This window comes from Halichoerus grypus, chromosome 9, assembly GCF_964656455.1.
Source record: "Halichoerus grypus chromosome 9, mHalGry1.hap1.1, whole genome shotgun sequence".
In the NCBI taxonomy this organism is placed as follows: domain Eukaryota; kingdom Metazoa; phylum Chordata; class Mammalia; order Carnivora; family Phocidae; genus Halichoerus; species Halichoerus grypus.
In genome coordinates this window covers 58,651,713-58,667,879 of record NC_135720.1, presented here as the reverse complement: position 1 = coordinate 58,667,879, position 16,167 = coordinate 58,651,713, and the positions used below count along the sequence as shown (strand labels likewise).

The following is a 16,167-nucleotide window of genomic DNA, read 5'->3' as shown; positions in this document are numbered from 1 at the left end:
CCAATGTAGATCACCAAGAACTTCAATTTGACCTCAATTACATTTCAAGGATTTGACTAAGCAAATTATATGCAAAACTAAATTCTGACAAATATGTACCCTAATTAAGATGTTTCCAAATACATTTTAAAAGATCATCTGAATAGTTTTTCCTTCAATTTACAGACAATCCAATAAATCAGATCCCAAGGAAAACTGATTTCAAAGTTAATCATTAGTCTGCATTACCTTTTAGTTAACAATGCCCTATTACTAGAAGTCATTCAAATAACTTTAAATACTCAAATCAGACTAGCACTCTCCTCAATATACTGATGTTCTCTAAAACCACTAGAGTACAACATTTGATATAATTTATGTTTCTGTATACTCTTTCAAGGGGCCGTAGAAGTTTACCACAGTCCTGTTTTAACTACACTGAGTACACGGAATCTCCAGCATATTCTGGATTGGCGCTACTTGGTAAGTTTATTGAAGGGAAAGATTGTATTTCTACACAGCTTTATAAATTAAACTTTCTCAAATCCTCACAATTTAAACATTAGTCAAAATTATAAATAATCCCTTCCTAAAACTAAATTATTACTAAAACTCAATACATGAATCCTTTAAAACATTTTAAGCCATTAGGTTAAACCAAATATTAGGTGAAGGAACCAAAACAAACATGAAATTATATAAATATATATACAAAGATATGTTTAATGTGTGAAGGAATAAGTTTTTAAAACTTAAACTCCCCTGGGACACCTGAGTGGCTTAGTCCATTGAGTGTCCAACTCTTGGTTTTGGCTCAGGTCATGATCGCAGGGTTGTGGTATTAAGCCCCTAGTCCAGCTCCATGCTTAGCATGGAGTCTGCTTGTCCCCTCTCCCTCTGCTCCTCCCCTACTCCCGCTTTTCTCTCTCTCACTCAAATAAACAAATAAAATCTTAAAAAAAGAAGTTAAACTCCTCTACTGTACCTCTTTAGTAAACAACTGCATATATCCTCTCTACTATATCAGCCAACCACTGACCTCTAAAAATAATTTTTCTAAGGGCACCTGAGTGAGTGGCTCGTCGGTTAAACGTCTGCCTTCGGCTCAGGTCATGATCCCAGGGTCCTGAGTCCCGCATGGGGCTCCCTGCTCAGTGGGGAGCCAGCTTCTCCCTCTTCCTCTACCTGCCTCTCTGCCTGCTATGCTCTCTCACTCTCTCTCTCAAATAAATAAATAAAATCTTTATTATATATATATAATTTTTCTAGTACAAATCTATTCATAAAACATACCAAGCACCAAAAATATCAATAAAATGATCATCTTGGGGCACCTGGGTGGCTCAATCGGTTAAGCGTCTGACTCTTGATTTCAGCTCAGGTCATGATCTCAGGGTCCCGAAATCGAGCCCCGCCTCAGGCTCCATGCTCAGCAGGGTGTCTGCTTGAAGTTCTTTCCCTCTGCCCCCCAACCCCCTCATGTGCATGCTCTCTCTTGCTCTCTCTCTCTAAAAATAAATAAATCTTTAAAAATAAGAAGAATGTAGCAGGAGGGGAAGAATGAAGGGGGGGAAATCGGAGGGGGAGAAGAACCATGAGAGACGATGGACTCTGAAAAACAAACTGAGGGTTCTAGAGGGGAGGGGGTTGGGAGGATGGGTTAGCCTGGTGATGGGTATTGAGGAGGGCACGTTCTGCATGGAGCACTGGGTGTTATGCACAAACAATGAATCATGGAACACTATATCTAAAACTAAATGTAATGTATGGGGATTAACATAACAATAAAAAAAATTTAAAAAAATAAAATAAAAAAATAAAAATAAATAAATCTTTAAAATAAATAAATAAATAAAATGATCACCTCACCTCATCTAAGTCTTGGATATAAACTGGTTTTTCCTCAAAGCCAACTGGCATTGGTTCACTATAGGGAATCTTTACTTCTTCATACATCTTGTTATTCTCTCTTTGGATTCCTTCTGGTAAAATCATCTATAAACATAAAAAATAAAAATTAATTAAAAAGCAGTTGTTCTGGTAAAGATTCTTTAGAGAGACAGAGAGAAAGAACACTACTGGCTTTAGACGTAGCACTGGTAAATAAATATAGCTAATTTAAAGAAAAACAAGTCTAAACAAAACAAAAACAAATTACGTACACACAAATTATTCATATATCAGATCTCTCATATAAAACACCTATTATGCTGATGAATTTTAAGTATATATTTATTAGATGGTCTCCTGAAGACAAATGTACTTGGGTGGCTAGGAAAAATGTGCAATGTACAGCGTAAAGATCAAAAAGTAAGGCAACCGCTAAAACTCAAAAATACAAGTTCCATAAATAAGAAAAGGGAAAAGAACAAATATGTTTTGAATACCTGCTATGTGTCAAGAACTTTACATATACTGCATTATCTCATTTTCCCCAGTATTTTTAAATAAAAGTTAGTATAGTATATCAACTAGTACAAGAGTCACAAAAGAAACAGGAAAAATCTATGTGTTATTTCCTCAGAATAGACATATTATCCCAAAGTGGTCATACACCAGTGACATACCTTTGCACCAGCAATGAATGCTGATGTTCTCATGGCTTCAGCTTGGGAATCATAAACATGGGGATAACGTATTTTTTCAACATCCATATCTCTTTGCCTGCTCAGAATTGGAACAGTTCTAGCATTCAGAAGGGCCTGCTCTCTGTAAATACAAAAATAACAGGATAAATCTTAAATTTTTATCTTGCAAAGAAAGCATATATTAAAACAATCACTATTATAACTATTTCAGTTAGTCTTCCATTATAAAGTAGAAGAAACTGAATTACACAAAGAAAGATATTAGCAATCCTGAAATTTTCTGTGTAACTACATAGGAGTTAACACATTTTTTAGGTACTATTTTTAGATAACATCATCTGATAACTTTAATTTAATGTTCCTTATTTATAATTTTGTTTGTCACAATCCAAAGATATACAACAAGGTATAAATTCCTTTTTTAAGAACAGGATTCAGTATTTAAAAGAACAAGTATCATAATGTCTTCATTTCTTTTTCCTCCTTCCTAATTTTAAATAACATGAAGAAAAGTATTCTTATTAAGCTAGGGAAAAAAACAAAAGTCTCAAGACAAATCTGTGTAGGCTTCACAAATTTTAAACTACTGGTGTGTGCACATCACCTAAAAATAGCTTACCTCTGTAATCCAAATCTCTCAGCTACATAGATGCAACCAAGAGTATTCTAATTAAGAAGATCACTGCTTTCTTATCCCAGAATATTAGGTTTTCATAAAACAAAATTCTGTTCTTATAAGACAACATGACTAGAAGTAAGAATCATCTAAACTGTTTAACTAAAAAAGGATGATACATAATGGTAGCAATAACAACAGAAGCATTTTTCAGCCTCTGGTTTTTATTACCTTTGTATCCGCAATTCCTTAGGATCAAAGCACATAAGTCCTTCTGCAACTTCACCATCTTCTCCAGCCTTTCTTTCTCGTCTAGCAATTCTTTTTTCTTCACGGCGATACTGTTTCATTAATTGCTTTTCTTGTTCAGACTGAATAGTAACTTGACAACCATAATTAGGTTTAGCATTTTCTCCTAAAATTTTTTTGCAATTGTCTACAAAGCAAATTTAAGAAACATCATGTTTTATAAATTTAACCTTTATGAAAATCATTTTTCCCTTTGCCAAAATACAAGATAGCACAATGCTCTAATTCATTTGTTTTTAAAAAACTGTCACATTCAATTGTATGTTTTAAGGAGAGATTTTTAAAAATATAATATCTAAGTGAAATTAACACAGTGCTTAAGAAAAGTCACCAGGTATTTTCTTTATACAGATTACATAGTTTAGTGTTATAAATTCTTAGATATAACATCAGGAACTTAAAAGTTCAGTTTTATAATTTTGAAATTATTTGTTTATATAATTTCAACAAATATAATAATTATCAATACTAATTAGCACTTACTGTTAACAGAGTAATAAAATATATTTTTTACATATTAGATCTAACTTTTCCCTATGTATCAGACCTTATTGTGTTAAATTGAATATATGTTACTACTTACTTATACACAAAATAAAACTTATTAACATTAGCTCAGGATATATTTATAAGATGACCAAGGCAAATAAAGAGTATGATCCACCTTTTCATGGAAATAGAGTTTAAAAAAAAAAAAAAAAGGAAGACGAAATCTCAATGTTTACAAGGTCCAATTTAAACATGTGGTTTGGTCAACCCAGTATTAAGGAAAATTTTTCTTCCAACAGGATTACCTTCTATGTTTAATTAAATCTTTCCAAGTAGTAGTATCTTGGCTCACTGCAGCCCTAAAGGAACTGACTGGAGTGTTGCTGAAAGCAACCCAAATCAAAACACATTTATGGTACTGAAGACCTACTAGTTCCAGGCACTGCTGCTAAACTAGGAAGACAATGAAGACTGAGATTTGGTCCATACTCTGAAGGAGCACAGTGCAAGTTACTTTATCAAACTCCAAGATCCAACACAGAACAAGGAAAGAATTAGGTGAAGCATCAAGATGGGAAAATTAGTTTTCTAATTCATCTAAGCCTCAATCAGGCAACTATTCAGCAAAAACTTTAACAGTTGGTATTTGTTTATGTATATGTGTGTGAGTGCATATGTAAAGAGAATAATAATGAGAGAAAGAATAAGAGAGAAAAAGAAAGCAAAATGTTAATGACTAGCAAATCCACATGAAGGGTATCCAAGTATTAACTGTATTATCCTTATACGCTTACTACAGGTTTGAAAGTTTTCAAAATAAAAAAGTTGGGAAGAAATTATGACACTACTTGGCTCATAGTAAATACTGTATGTATTCACTTTAAAAAAAATTGTCTATTCAAATCTCCAGCAAGAAAAAAATGCCATACTTAAACATAAAGAGAATCTCTACCGTAATACCCTATTTAAGGCATTGATATTTGTTTCATAATCTGCCATATCTAAAATCTAATTTAAAAAGTGGTATCACTAAATTATATAATAGGCCAAAGGATATTAAAATAATAATTATATTAAAAAGATTTGCTAACCAATGAATCTTTCCATTAAATTAGAATTACCACTGAATACTTTCTTACCTTGAAGAGCCTGCAACTTATGATCATTTGAAGAATTAAGAAATCTATCCACAATTGTAATTCTGTTCTGAAGGAGTTTCTCAATAAGTTCAAGTCCATCAGGTCCCAGCAGTTCAAATAGCTTAAAAGAAAAAGAATCAAAGAATTGTTACCTCAAATTCACCATCTTCAACTTATTAGACCTTGTTCAACCAAGGTATGTAAACTAATACAAAAAGAAGTACCCAAAAAGTATTTAAAAAAAAATAGTAACTTAGGAAAGAAAAATAACTCTTCATATTGTTACATATCTTTCAGCTTCACAAAGTCAATCTGCAATTACTAAAAGCACATGATTCAACTTTTCAAAATAATTATGATTTATATATAAAACTAAATCACAGAATAACAAATTCTTATACTTGGCTTTTCTTGGTATAACCTAAGGAAATTCCAAAATTAATTTGCTTTTTAATACACTGTTTTGGTTTTCACAAATAGAGTCCAGAGTACCATTTTTCTTACAACTTACTACACATAACAGCTATCATTGTAGAGATAAAGAACCATTAAAATGTTTTATGATTCATGACATGCAAATTTCTAATGCTTAATAATTAATTTTATTATTTTTATTAAACTTATTTTATTTTAATGCTTAATAAATCTGAAATCTAAAACACAGTTCCACACGTGCTTTATTTAACTTTTTATAAAAGTTTCTCTGTGTATCTTATGCAGAGTAATTGTGAAAGATTAAGCTGATTCCAGAGTCAGAGAACTAGTGATTTAGAAAGACTTTCAATCATATCACTGTATGAAATAACTGCTCCAGAAAGCCTTTAGATTTCTTCAGATGTGGTTCGAGGATATATTTTTCTCCTCTCCAGAAATGTTATATCTAATTTTACATGTGAAGATTTTATATTAGCCAAATTCTAACTGTTCTCAGAGATTCCACACAAATAAAATCATAATTAAAGTAGGAATTTCTGATAAGTATCTATGAAATGTTAATATTTAATAAATATTTTATTTTTGCTGTTTATTTTGTGGACATTATCTACATACAAGGCCACAGCCCCTAGTCCTGGAACACCTTGACTTTTGGGCTAAACATCACAGAACCCAATCACTCTCACCCTGGCTCATAAGGCACTAATTCCACACCAGGAGAGGCAAGCCAAGAATTTAGGCTACTGTCTACCCCCTTTCCATCAAGTACTCAGCTCCTAAAGCAGGGTGTCACTCAGAGATAAGTTTTCCATTTTCCCCACTCCTAGCTCCAGAGTTTACATCAAAGATTTTAGGCTATAAAATAAAAGGGTCCCAATTTCTTCCAAAGGTATGTCCTCATTTGCAGCTTGGCAGGAAGCTGAAGCCTTAGGGCCATCACAAAAACAGCACAGACTGTGGCTAACTATAACTACAGATTCACAAATTCAACTACTGGGGTAGGAAAGAGAACTAAGGAGCAACAAATAGGAGGAATCTTCTTGGGTGGGAATAAATATCAACACTGACCTCTGGCATTATTCCTTCAAAGGGGCCCCAAATTTATTGGATTCATTTATGGAGCAATTTATGCACCAGGACATTTCTACAAACAGAGCAATTATCTGGTAATTGGTAAATTTAATACCCGGGTGTGGTCAGGGAAAGAAAAGCAGAGGGTCCTGCCAAAACTACTTTCATACCAGGGTGACTGTGGATATACCCAAAAGTATGCCTCCTTGAGAAACAATACCAGAAGCTAAACACTGTGGAGTATGGGTGAGAGGAACTGTCTGCACTAAAATAATCCAGCTAATCGCTAAGCAAATAAACAAGCAAATAAGAATAACAAACCCAGGCAGTGGTAGATTAGATGAAATAAATTCCTAGAAAGACACAAACTTCCAAATAGCCGACAATCTGAATAGACCTATAACAAGTGATATATTGAATTAGTAATCAAAACTACCCACAAAGAAAAGTGCAGGTTCAGATGACTACACTGGTGAGTTCATTCAAAAGATTTAATGCCAATTCTCCACAAACTCTTCCAGAAAACAGAAGAGAGAACATTTACAAGGTCTTACTTTGACCCCAAAGCCAGACAAATACATCATAAGAAAACAGACCAATATCTCTTAGGAATAGAGACACAAAAATCCTCAATAAAATACTAGTAAACCATATCCAGCAATATATAAAAGGAATTACATACCATGACAAAGTGAGATTTATGTCAGGAATATAAGGCTGGTTCAACATAAGAAAATCAATTGATGTATTACATTATATCAACAAAATAAAAAACAAAAACCACATGATCAGCTCAACAGATGCAGAAAAAACATTTGACAAAATCTAACAGCCTTTCATGATAAAACCACTCAACAAACTAGGACTAGACAGGTACTTCCACCACTTGATAAAGGGCATTTATGAAAAACCCTTAGTTAACATCATACTTAATGGTGAAACAGTGGACCCTTACCACTAAGAAAAGAAATGAGACAAGAAGGTCTGTACTTATAACTTCTACTGAATACTGCATTGGAGGTTCAAACCAGGGCAACTAGGCAAGAAAAAGAAATAAAAGGCATTCAGATTGAAAAGGAAAAAGTAAAACTATTTCTATTCAGAGATGGTCTATATAGAAAATACTAAAGACTCGACTAAAATACTATTCAAACTAATAAACAAGTTTTCAAAAAGCATGACAAAACCATTCAGTGAGGAACGATCAGTCTTTTCAATAAATGATGCTGGGAGAACTGGCTAGTCATATGCAATAGCATGAAGTTAGACCCTATACCATACACAAAAATTAACTCAAAATGGATCAGTGATCTAAATGTAAGAGCTAAACATTACAAAATTCTTAGAAGAAAACAGAGATCTTCATGTCCTCAGACTTGGCAAAGGATTCTTAAATATGACACCAAAAGCATGAGCAACAAAAGAAAACATAGATAATTTGGATTTTAGCAAAACAAAAAAACTGCTTCAAGGGATAACATCAAGAAAATAGGGGGAAAATGCAGAATGGGAGAAAATATTTGCAAATCATGTATCTGGTAAGAGACTGGTACTGTCACTGTCTACACCTAGAACATATAAAGAACTCTTAACCACTAATAAAAACACACCAATTAAAAACTGAGCAGAAGATCTGAATTTACCCTAGGAAAATATGTGAATGGCCAATAAGCAGGTTAAAAGATACTCAACATCGTTAGTTATCAGGGAAACACAAATCAAAACCACAAGAACCACTAGAAAGGCCAGTTAAAAAAACTGGAAAATAGCAAGTCTTGACAAGGATGTGGAGAAACCTGGAACTCTAACACACTGTTTGTGGGAATACAAAATTGTGCAGCCACTGTGGAAAACAGTTTTCTGGTTCCTCAGTGAGTTAAACATAGAATTGCAATGTGACCCAGCAATTCCATTCTTAGGTATATACCCCAAAGAATTTACAACCATGTGTCCAAACAAAAACTTGTATACAAATATGGATATTTACATAGCCAAAATGTAAAAACAATCCAAATGTCCATCAACTAAAGCATGGATAAACAAAATGTGGTATATCCATACAACAGATATTACTAAGCCATAAAAAGGAACGTAGTAGTGTACAACATGGATAAACCTTAAAAACATTTTGCTAAGTGGGGCGCCTGGGTGGCTCAGTCGTTAAGCGTCTGCCTTCGGCTCAGGTCATGATCTCAGGATCCTGGGATTGAGCCCCGCATCAGGCTCCCTGCTCAGCGGGAAGCCTGCTTCTCCCTCTCCTACTCCCCCTGCTTGTGTTCCCTCTATCGCTGTGGCTCTCTCTGTCAAATAAATAAAAAACTTAAAAAAAAAAAAAAAATTTTGCTAAGTGAAAGAAGCCAGTCACAAAAGACCACATATTATAAGATTCCATTTGTAAGAAATGTCCAGGAATGGAGAAATTTTAGAGACAGAAAGTAGATTTGTGGTTGTTTAGGCCTGGGAAGGGGGTCAGGGAGGGAATAGGAGGATAGAAGCTAGATGTTTAGGATTTCTTTTTGAGGTAAAGAAAATGCTCTAAAATGACTGTGGTGATGGCTACACAGATCTATGAATATACTAAAAACCAGTGATTTATACACTTTAAATGGATGAACTGTATGGTATGTGAATTATGTATCAATGAAGCTATTTTTTTTTAATTATAAACCAAAATGACTTAAACTAAAATACTAAAAGTAACAGAAAAATTATTTATGGTTGAAAGATACAGATTGAATACACGTTTCCTGGTAAAAATTTTAAGTGAATGTTTTGAATTGCTATTGGTTCAATGTAAGCCCTGTGCTTAAGGTTAAGAGTGATATTTTAAAACCAGCAAATTCGGGGCGCCTGGGTGGCTCAGTCGTTAAGCATCTGCCTTCTGCTCAGGTCGTGATCCCAGGGTCATGGGACTGAGCCCCGCATTGGGCTCCCTGTTCCACGGGAAGCCTGCTTCTCCCTCTCCCACTCCCCCTGCTTGTGTTCCCTCTCTCACTGTGTCTCTGTCAAAAAAATAAAATCTTTAAAAATAAAAAAAATAAAAATAAACCCAGCAAATTCAAAAAATGATACCCCCATAATCCAAACAAATTACAGTAAAAAATGCTCTCTACATATGGCAAAAAAAAGTTTTTCATATTCTATCAACTCTCAAGAAATGTGTTAACTCTTAAATTGAGACCATTTCTTCCATAAGAAAAAAATTTATCATGGCAGAGTTACCCTTACACATATTCTTAACTACTTCAAGTTTACCTAATCTGAAATACAATGTTCACATATGATAAATTAGAGATTCACAAATTTTTAGTCCAACATAACTTTAAGGAAAACACCAGTATATCTGGAAGACAACTTCTAATGTAACACCTCAGGAGGAGGATTACAGAACAAAGAGCTCTTTCTTTCTCTTTCTTCCTTTCTTTTTTTTTTTTAGCCCATTATTTCTTAAAAATAACACACCTAAGACCTAGCAAAAGAGACAAGAAGGCTGTTTTGCTCTGAATAGTAGGACTTCCATGACTTCCAAGATGAAGAATCCCCAGTAGAATTCTGAGATCAGCTGTCATCAGTTTTAAAGTAATCCCAAAATTATGCTTTCCCTAACATTTGCCATTTTCATCCACATTGAGAGCAGGTGCAGTTCTCATTCAAGATTTGCACTACAAACTAATTTGGCAATGAGTGTGACTATTTGTGAAGATACAGCTGTCTGGATCACTGCTCTATGCACTGACACAAGTTCCAGAAGCTATCAAGTTGAAAAACAAAGAGGGAAAAGTTAGCTGTAGGTAGAGAAACAGACATCAACTACAAAGTTAGAAAGAAAGAAAGAAAAAAAGAGAAAGAAAAGAAAGAAAGAAAGAAAGAAAAAACAAAGAGAGAGAGGGAGGGGGGAGGGAAGAAGAGAGAGAAAAAGGTAAATTTCACTATCCTGGCTATAAATTAAAGATATGAAATTTAAAGGAGACATAAGAGGAATAGACAGGTAACATCCTTTCCCTGGTAGAGGTTGTTAAAACCATTATTATGATCAATATATTATTATTAAGGTACTCTCAAAAGACAAAGGTTCTTAGAATTCTTAGTGTTACTATAAATCCTTTACCATTAAATTATTAAATTGAAATAGTTCATTAAATTGAAATAATGAGTGGAAAGAGTCAAAATAATGAACCAACAGACTACATTCCTAAAATGTCAAAAAAAAAATATTTCAGAACATGTACAGACTAACTTTAAAACAGCATTACTTGTTTCTTATAACACTTTTTTTTTTTTAAAGATTTATTTATTTATTTATTTATTTGACAGAGAGAGACACAGCAAGAGAGGGAACACAAGCAGGGGGAGTGGGAGAGGGAGAAGCAGGCTTCCTGCCGAGCAGAGAGCCCAACGCGGGGCTCGATCCCAGGACCCCAGGATCACGACCTGAGTCGAAGGCAGATGCTTAATGACTGAGTCACCCAGGCGCCCCTCTTATAACAGTTCTAACAGATAAATGTAGTCTGTAAATCTCTCAGGAAAGGTAATCCCCACTTTACCCCATATTCTGAATTATATCATTTTTATTCCAATTGGTACAATGCTATAGTGGATGCTATATTCCCAACACAATATCAAGTGAATCACAAATATCACATCATCACAAAAGCAAAATACAGTAAACCTTTGAATAATATACTATAAATCCCATGAAAATGGTGAGAGAGAGAGAGAGACAGAGGAAATGAACCTAAATTAGAACTACAAATTTGTTCTCAAACTGGCGTATGCAGATATGCTGAGTGTTTATGAAACCACAGAATAAATATGGCAGATACCCTTGGATTATCAGTTTACTCAAAGATTTAGAGAAAAAAAAAATTATTTCCAAGTAAAACACAACTTTGGTCATGTTAATGTCCTATCCAAACTCTGCTTCTCAGGTTAGTCAAAAAATGAACAATTAAAGTATTTAATCACTAACTTGGGCTTTAAATCTTAAAGTTTAGGGCGATTGGGTGGCTCAGTTGGTTAAGCGACTGCCTTCGGCTCAGGTCATGATCCTGGAGTCCCAGGATCGAGTCCCGCATCGGGCTCCTTGTTCAGCAGGGAGTCTGCTTCTCCCTCTGACCCTCCCCCATCTCATGCTCTCTCTATCTCATTCTCTCTCTCAAATAAATAAATAAAATCTTTAAAAAAAAAATCTTAAAGTTTAAAATTTAAAGTTTCAACATTTATAAAAGTTTGTCAGTTCCATTCTGTTGTGTTTTTTTTTAAGATTTTATTTATTTATTTGAGACAGAGCATGAGCGGGGGAGAGGGGCAGAGAAAGAGGGGCAGAGGGAAAGGGACAAGGAGCTCCCTGCTGAGCAGAGAGCCAGACACGGGACACAGGGCTCCATCCCAGGACCCTGAGGATCATGACCTGAGCTGAACGCAGATGCTGACCCCACTGAATCACCCAAGCGCCCCTTGTTCCATTCTGTTTCCATCTAGTCAATATTAAAGAATTCATCAAAAGTCTATCTAGAGTTCCAAAAGACCTCTTTCAAAAGAGAGACCAACCCTTCTACATATCAAATAGTCAATGGGAATTTTGAACAATGATGAAGTGAAGTACAGGAGGCACAATATCTTCATGGGAGCAAGGTATCCTTTGGGATGACAATATGGTTAGGTACATTAGGGGATTAATCTCAATACTGAGTTAAGCTACTAAGGTTGTCCTTCAAGGAGTGGCCATGACTCTGTCTTACTAAAATTTTATCAATGATATATAAACTAGAAGATATATTAAAAATCAAATTTGTTAAAGTGTTAATTAGTTGCATGGTAGAATCAAGATTTTAAATTTTCCAAATAGTCTGATAGATCTGGCCAGTCCTAAGGAGAAGTAATAGAGACAAATATAAAATCTCACAATTAGGTTAAAAAAAACCTCATGTGAATTTCTACAAGATGGGGAAACCTGGACCCACAAATAAATTCCTAAGCAAATTCCTGAAAGGATGGGGGTTGGTTACTTGCAAGGTCAATATGAATTAAAAATGCAGTGAAGGCTAGGAAAAATTTTAATGTATTAACAGTAGTATCTCAAAAATCCCATTTAGTGGGGCTCCCAGCTGGGCTCATTCGGTAGAGCATGTGACCCTTGATCTCAGGGTCCTAAGTTTGAACCCCACAGTGGGCGTAGAGATTACTTAAAAAAAAATTCCACTTAGCATCTCAAAGAATACTACATTGACTAAACCATATTTAGAGTGCTGAGTTCAATTCAAATTATACTTTTTAAGAAGGTGACAATAAGAAAAAATGGTATAGAACATGGAAAACAAAGTAAAAATAAGATATACCTATGCAAACTGTTTCAATAGCAGATCTATTTTCATCTATTATCCATTCTGTTTGAAGGATACTCATTCATAGATTTGGTTAAGATAAAGAAAATGAATTTTATTCTGGCCCCATCTTCCCTGATCATTCGACACTTGTAAATACTCCTTATCCTTCTTTACACACACTTTTCCTTTGATACCCTTGATACATCACTTTTTGGGTATGTGTCCTACCACTCTGGAGCTACCTTCCTGTCTCCATTTCAGGTTCACTTTGACTATCAAATGCTGGAGTTCCTTAAGGCTTAATCCTAGGCTTTCTCCCGCTTTCACTTCATATCCTCCCCTTAGCTGTTCACATCTAGACCCTCAGCATCCATTAGCAAGCATATGCTAAAAAAAACAAAAAACAAAAAAAAAACAACCTCTTAATTTTAATTTTATACATCCTTCCCAGAACTCTGCTCTGTGCTCCATATATCTAATTGCCCACTTAGGAGGTTTCAAGGCCTCTCACAAGTCTACAAGTCCAAAACCATCTCTTGGTTTTCCACCCTCTTCACCCTTTTCTAAGAATTCTCTATTTCCATTAATAGCACTGCCATCCTTACAGTTACACAAGTTAAAAGCGTAAAATGAATCCTTACAACTTCTTTACCCCACAGCACCCAACCCCATCCCTTTCATCCATTCCACTATCAAGTCCTCTTGATCTCAACTACTAAACAGATTTCAAGTCTTTCTGCTTGTCTATTTTAAGCTCCCAAACATTTACTACCTGTACCACTCAAAGGACTTCCTAAAAGGTTTCTGCACATCTATCCAAAACACTCCAATCCATTCTCCACATAGCAACAATAAATTATATGAAATGTAGGTCTGGTTAATACATGCTACCTCCCCTCCACTCCTTGCCAACAAACTCTCCAATGACTCTCCATTGTTCTAAAGATGAAGTACTGAATTGACCAGAACAAAGAACCAAAACCTCAAAACGTCACAAGTGCTAAACTATGATTAAAAAAACACTGACGAATACTCAATCATATTGCTCTGACTAGAAAGAATTTTAATACCATTCATAAAGTTAAATATTGAGGGGGGGAAGATGGCGGAGTAGTAGGGGACCCTATTTCAACTGGTCCCTGGAATTGAGCTGGATATCTACCAGACCACTCTGAGCACCCACGAAACCAGCCTGAGATGTAAGAAGATCTGGATCTCTACAAACAGAATATCGCAGGCAGTTGGTTTCAAGGTACGAAGCGGGGAGCCATGATTCCGCGGGCAGATATCGGAGGATAAACGGCAGCGGGAAGGTGCCTGGCCATGGGGATCCTACACCGCCGGTGAGCGATAGCCTCACACGCTGGAGACGGGGCACAGACTTGCAGACTGGTAGCGGGAGGGAAAGGAATTTAGGGCAGCCCCTGGGGCAGAAACCCGAGCGGCAGGGTCGAGCATGGGAACTGGGAGCTGCTGGCGGTTTTAGAAGCACAAAGGCCAGAGAGGTACCTCAACCTGGAGGCAGGACTGGGGGCGCTGCCGAGGGGCGCACAACCCAGGCCGCTGCAGTTTATAGCAGCACGGATAGAAACGGAGACAGTGTGGCCTGGAAAGCTCACTGAAGAACAGATTGAGGTCTCTCTGCTCTGAGACAGAGGGTTGGAAATGGTCTCTTCTGCTCTGACTCGTGGAAGAGACATAGAAAGCCGCAAGGGAAAGCCGCCAGAGAACAAAAGCCCCAAAAACTGATTCCCGCTGAGCCCATCCCCCACCACAGGGGGCAGGGCAACTCCGCCCAAACAGGGTTGCCTGAGTAACAGCGCGGCAGGCCCCTCCCCCAGAAGACAGGCTGGGAAAACAAGAGGCCAGCAACCCTAAGGTCCCAAGAAAACAGGTGCATCTTGCTTGGGTTCTGGTCAGTAATTTGGACTCTATACATTCCCTCAAACACCCATCAACAGAATGACTAGGAGGAGGAGCCCCCAAAATAGAAAAGACTCAGAGATTATGACTTATGCTGCAGATTTACAAATGGATGCAGATATAACCAAGATGTTGGAGACGGAATTCAGGCTTGCAATTGTGAAGACAATGGCTAGAATGGAGAAATCAATTAATGGCAACATAGAGTCTCTAAGGGCAGAAATGAAAGGTGAATTGGCAGAACTTAAAAATGCTATCAATGAGATCCAATCCAATCTAGATAATCTAACAGCTAGGGTAAGTGAGGCAGAAGAGCGAATAAGCGACCTGGAAGACAATATAATAGATAAAAAGGGAAAAGAGGAGGCCAGGGAAAAACAACTCAGAATCCATGAAAATAGAATCAGAGAAATAAGTGACACCATGAGGTGTTCCAATGTCAGAATAATTGGATTCCCGGAGGGAGTGGAGAGAGACAGAGGGCTAGAAGATGTGTTTGAGCAAATCCTAGCTGAGAACTTCCCTAATCTGGGGAATGAAACAAACATTCAAGTCCTAGAGGCAGAGAGGACCCCTCCTAAGATCAAGGAAAACAGGCCAACACCCCGGCATGTAATAGTAAAACTTGCAAATCTTAGAACCAAGGAAACCATCTTAAGGGCAGTTAGAGGGAAGAGATTCCTTACGTACAGAGGCAGGAACATCAGAATAATGTCAGACCTATCCACAGAGACCTGGCAAGCCAGAAAGGCCTGGCAAGACATATTCAGGATACTAAATGAGAAAAACATGCAGCCAAGAATACTTTATCCGGCAAGGCTTTCATTCAGAATGGATGGAGAGATGCAGAGCTTCCACGACCGGCAGAAGTTGAAAGAATATGTGACCACTAAGCCGGCCCTGCCAGAAATATTAAGGGGGTTTCTATAAAAGGAGAAAGACCCCAAGAGTGATATACAACAGAAATTTACAGGGACAATCTATAAAAACAACATCTTCACAGGCAACACGATGACAATTAATTCATCTTTCAATAATCACTCTCAACGTGAATGGCCTAAATGCTCCCATAAAACGGCACAAGGTTGCAGATTGGATAAAAAGACAGGACGCATCCATATGCTGTCTACAAGAGACTCATTTTGAACCTAAAGATACATCCAGACTGAAAGTGAAGGGATGGAGATCCATCTTCCATGCCAGCAGACCTCAAAAGAAAGCTGGGATAGCAATTCTTATATCAGACAAATTAGATTTTAAACTGAAGTCTGTAATTAGAGACACAGAAGGAC

General features: G+C 36.4%; 1 protein-coding gene across 2 annotated transcripts in view; it reads right to left on the bottom strand.

The window, feature by feature from the left end:
* The window catches only part of ASCC3 (activating signal cointegrator 1 complex subunit 3), a 359,389-nt gene that overhangs the window by 282,989 nt on the left and 60,233 nt on the right, over positions 1 to 16,167 (bottom strand). For both annotated transcript variants that reach the window (XM_078054943.1, XM_078054942.1), the window contains 4 exons: positions 5,121 to 5,241; positions 3,415 to 3,619; positions 2,547 to 2,688; positions 1,849 to 1,974 (listed from right to left, as the gene is read on the bottom strand). In XM_078054943.1, the coding sequence (XP_077911069.1) occupies positions 1,849 to 1,974; positions 2,547 to 2,688; positions 3,415 to 3,619; positions 5,121 to 5,241 (594 nt within the window). The remainder of the gene's footprint in view (positions 1 to 1,848; positions 1,975 to 2,546; positions 2,689 to 3,414; positions 3,620 to 5,120; positions 5,242 to 16,167) is intronic.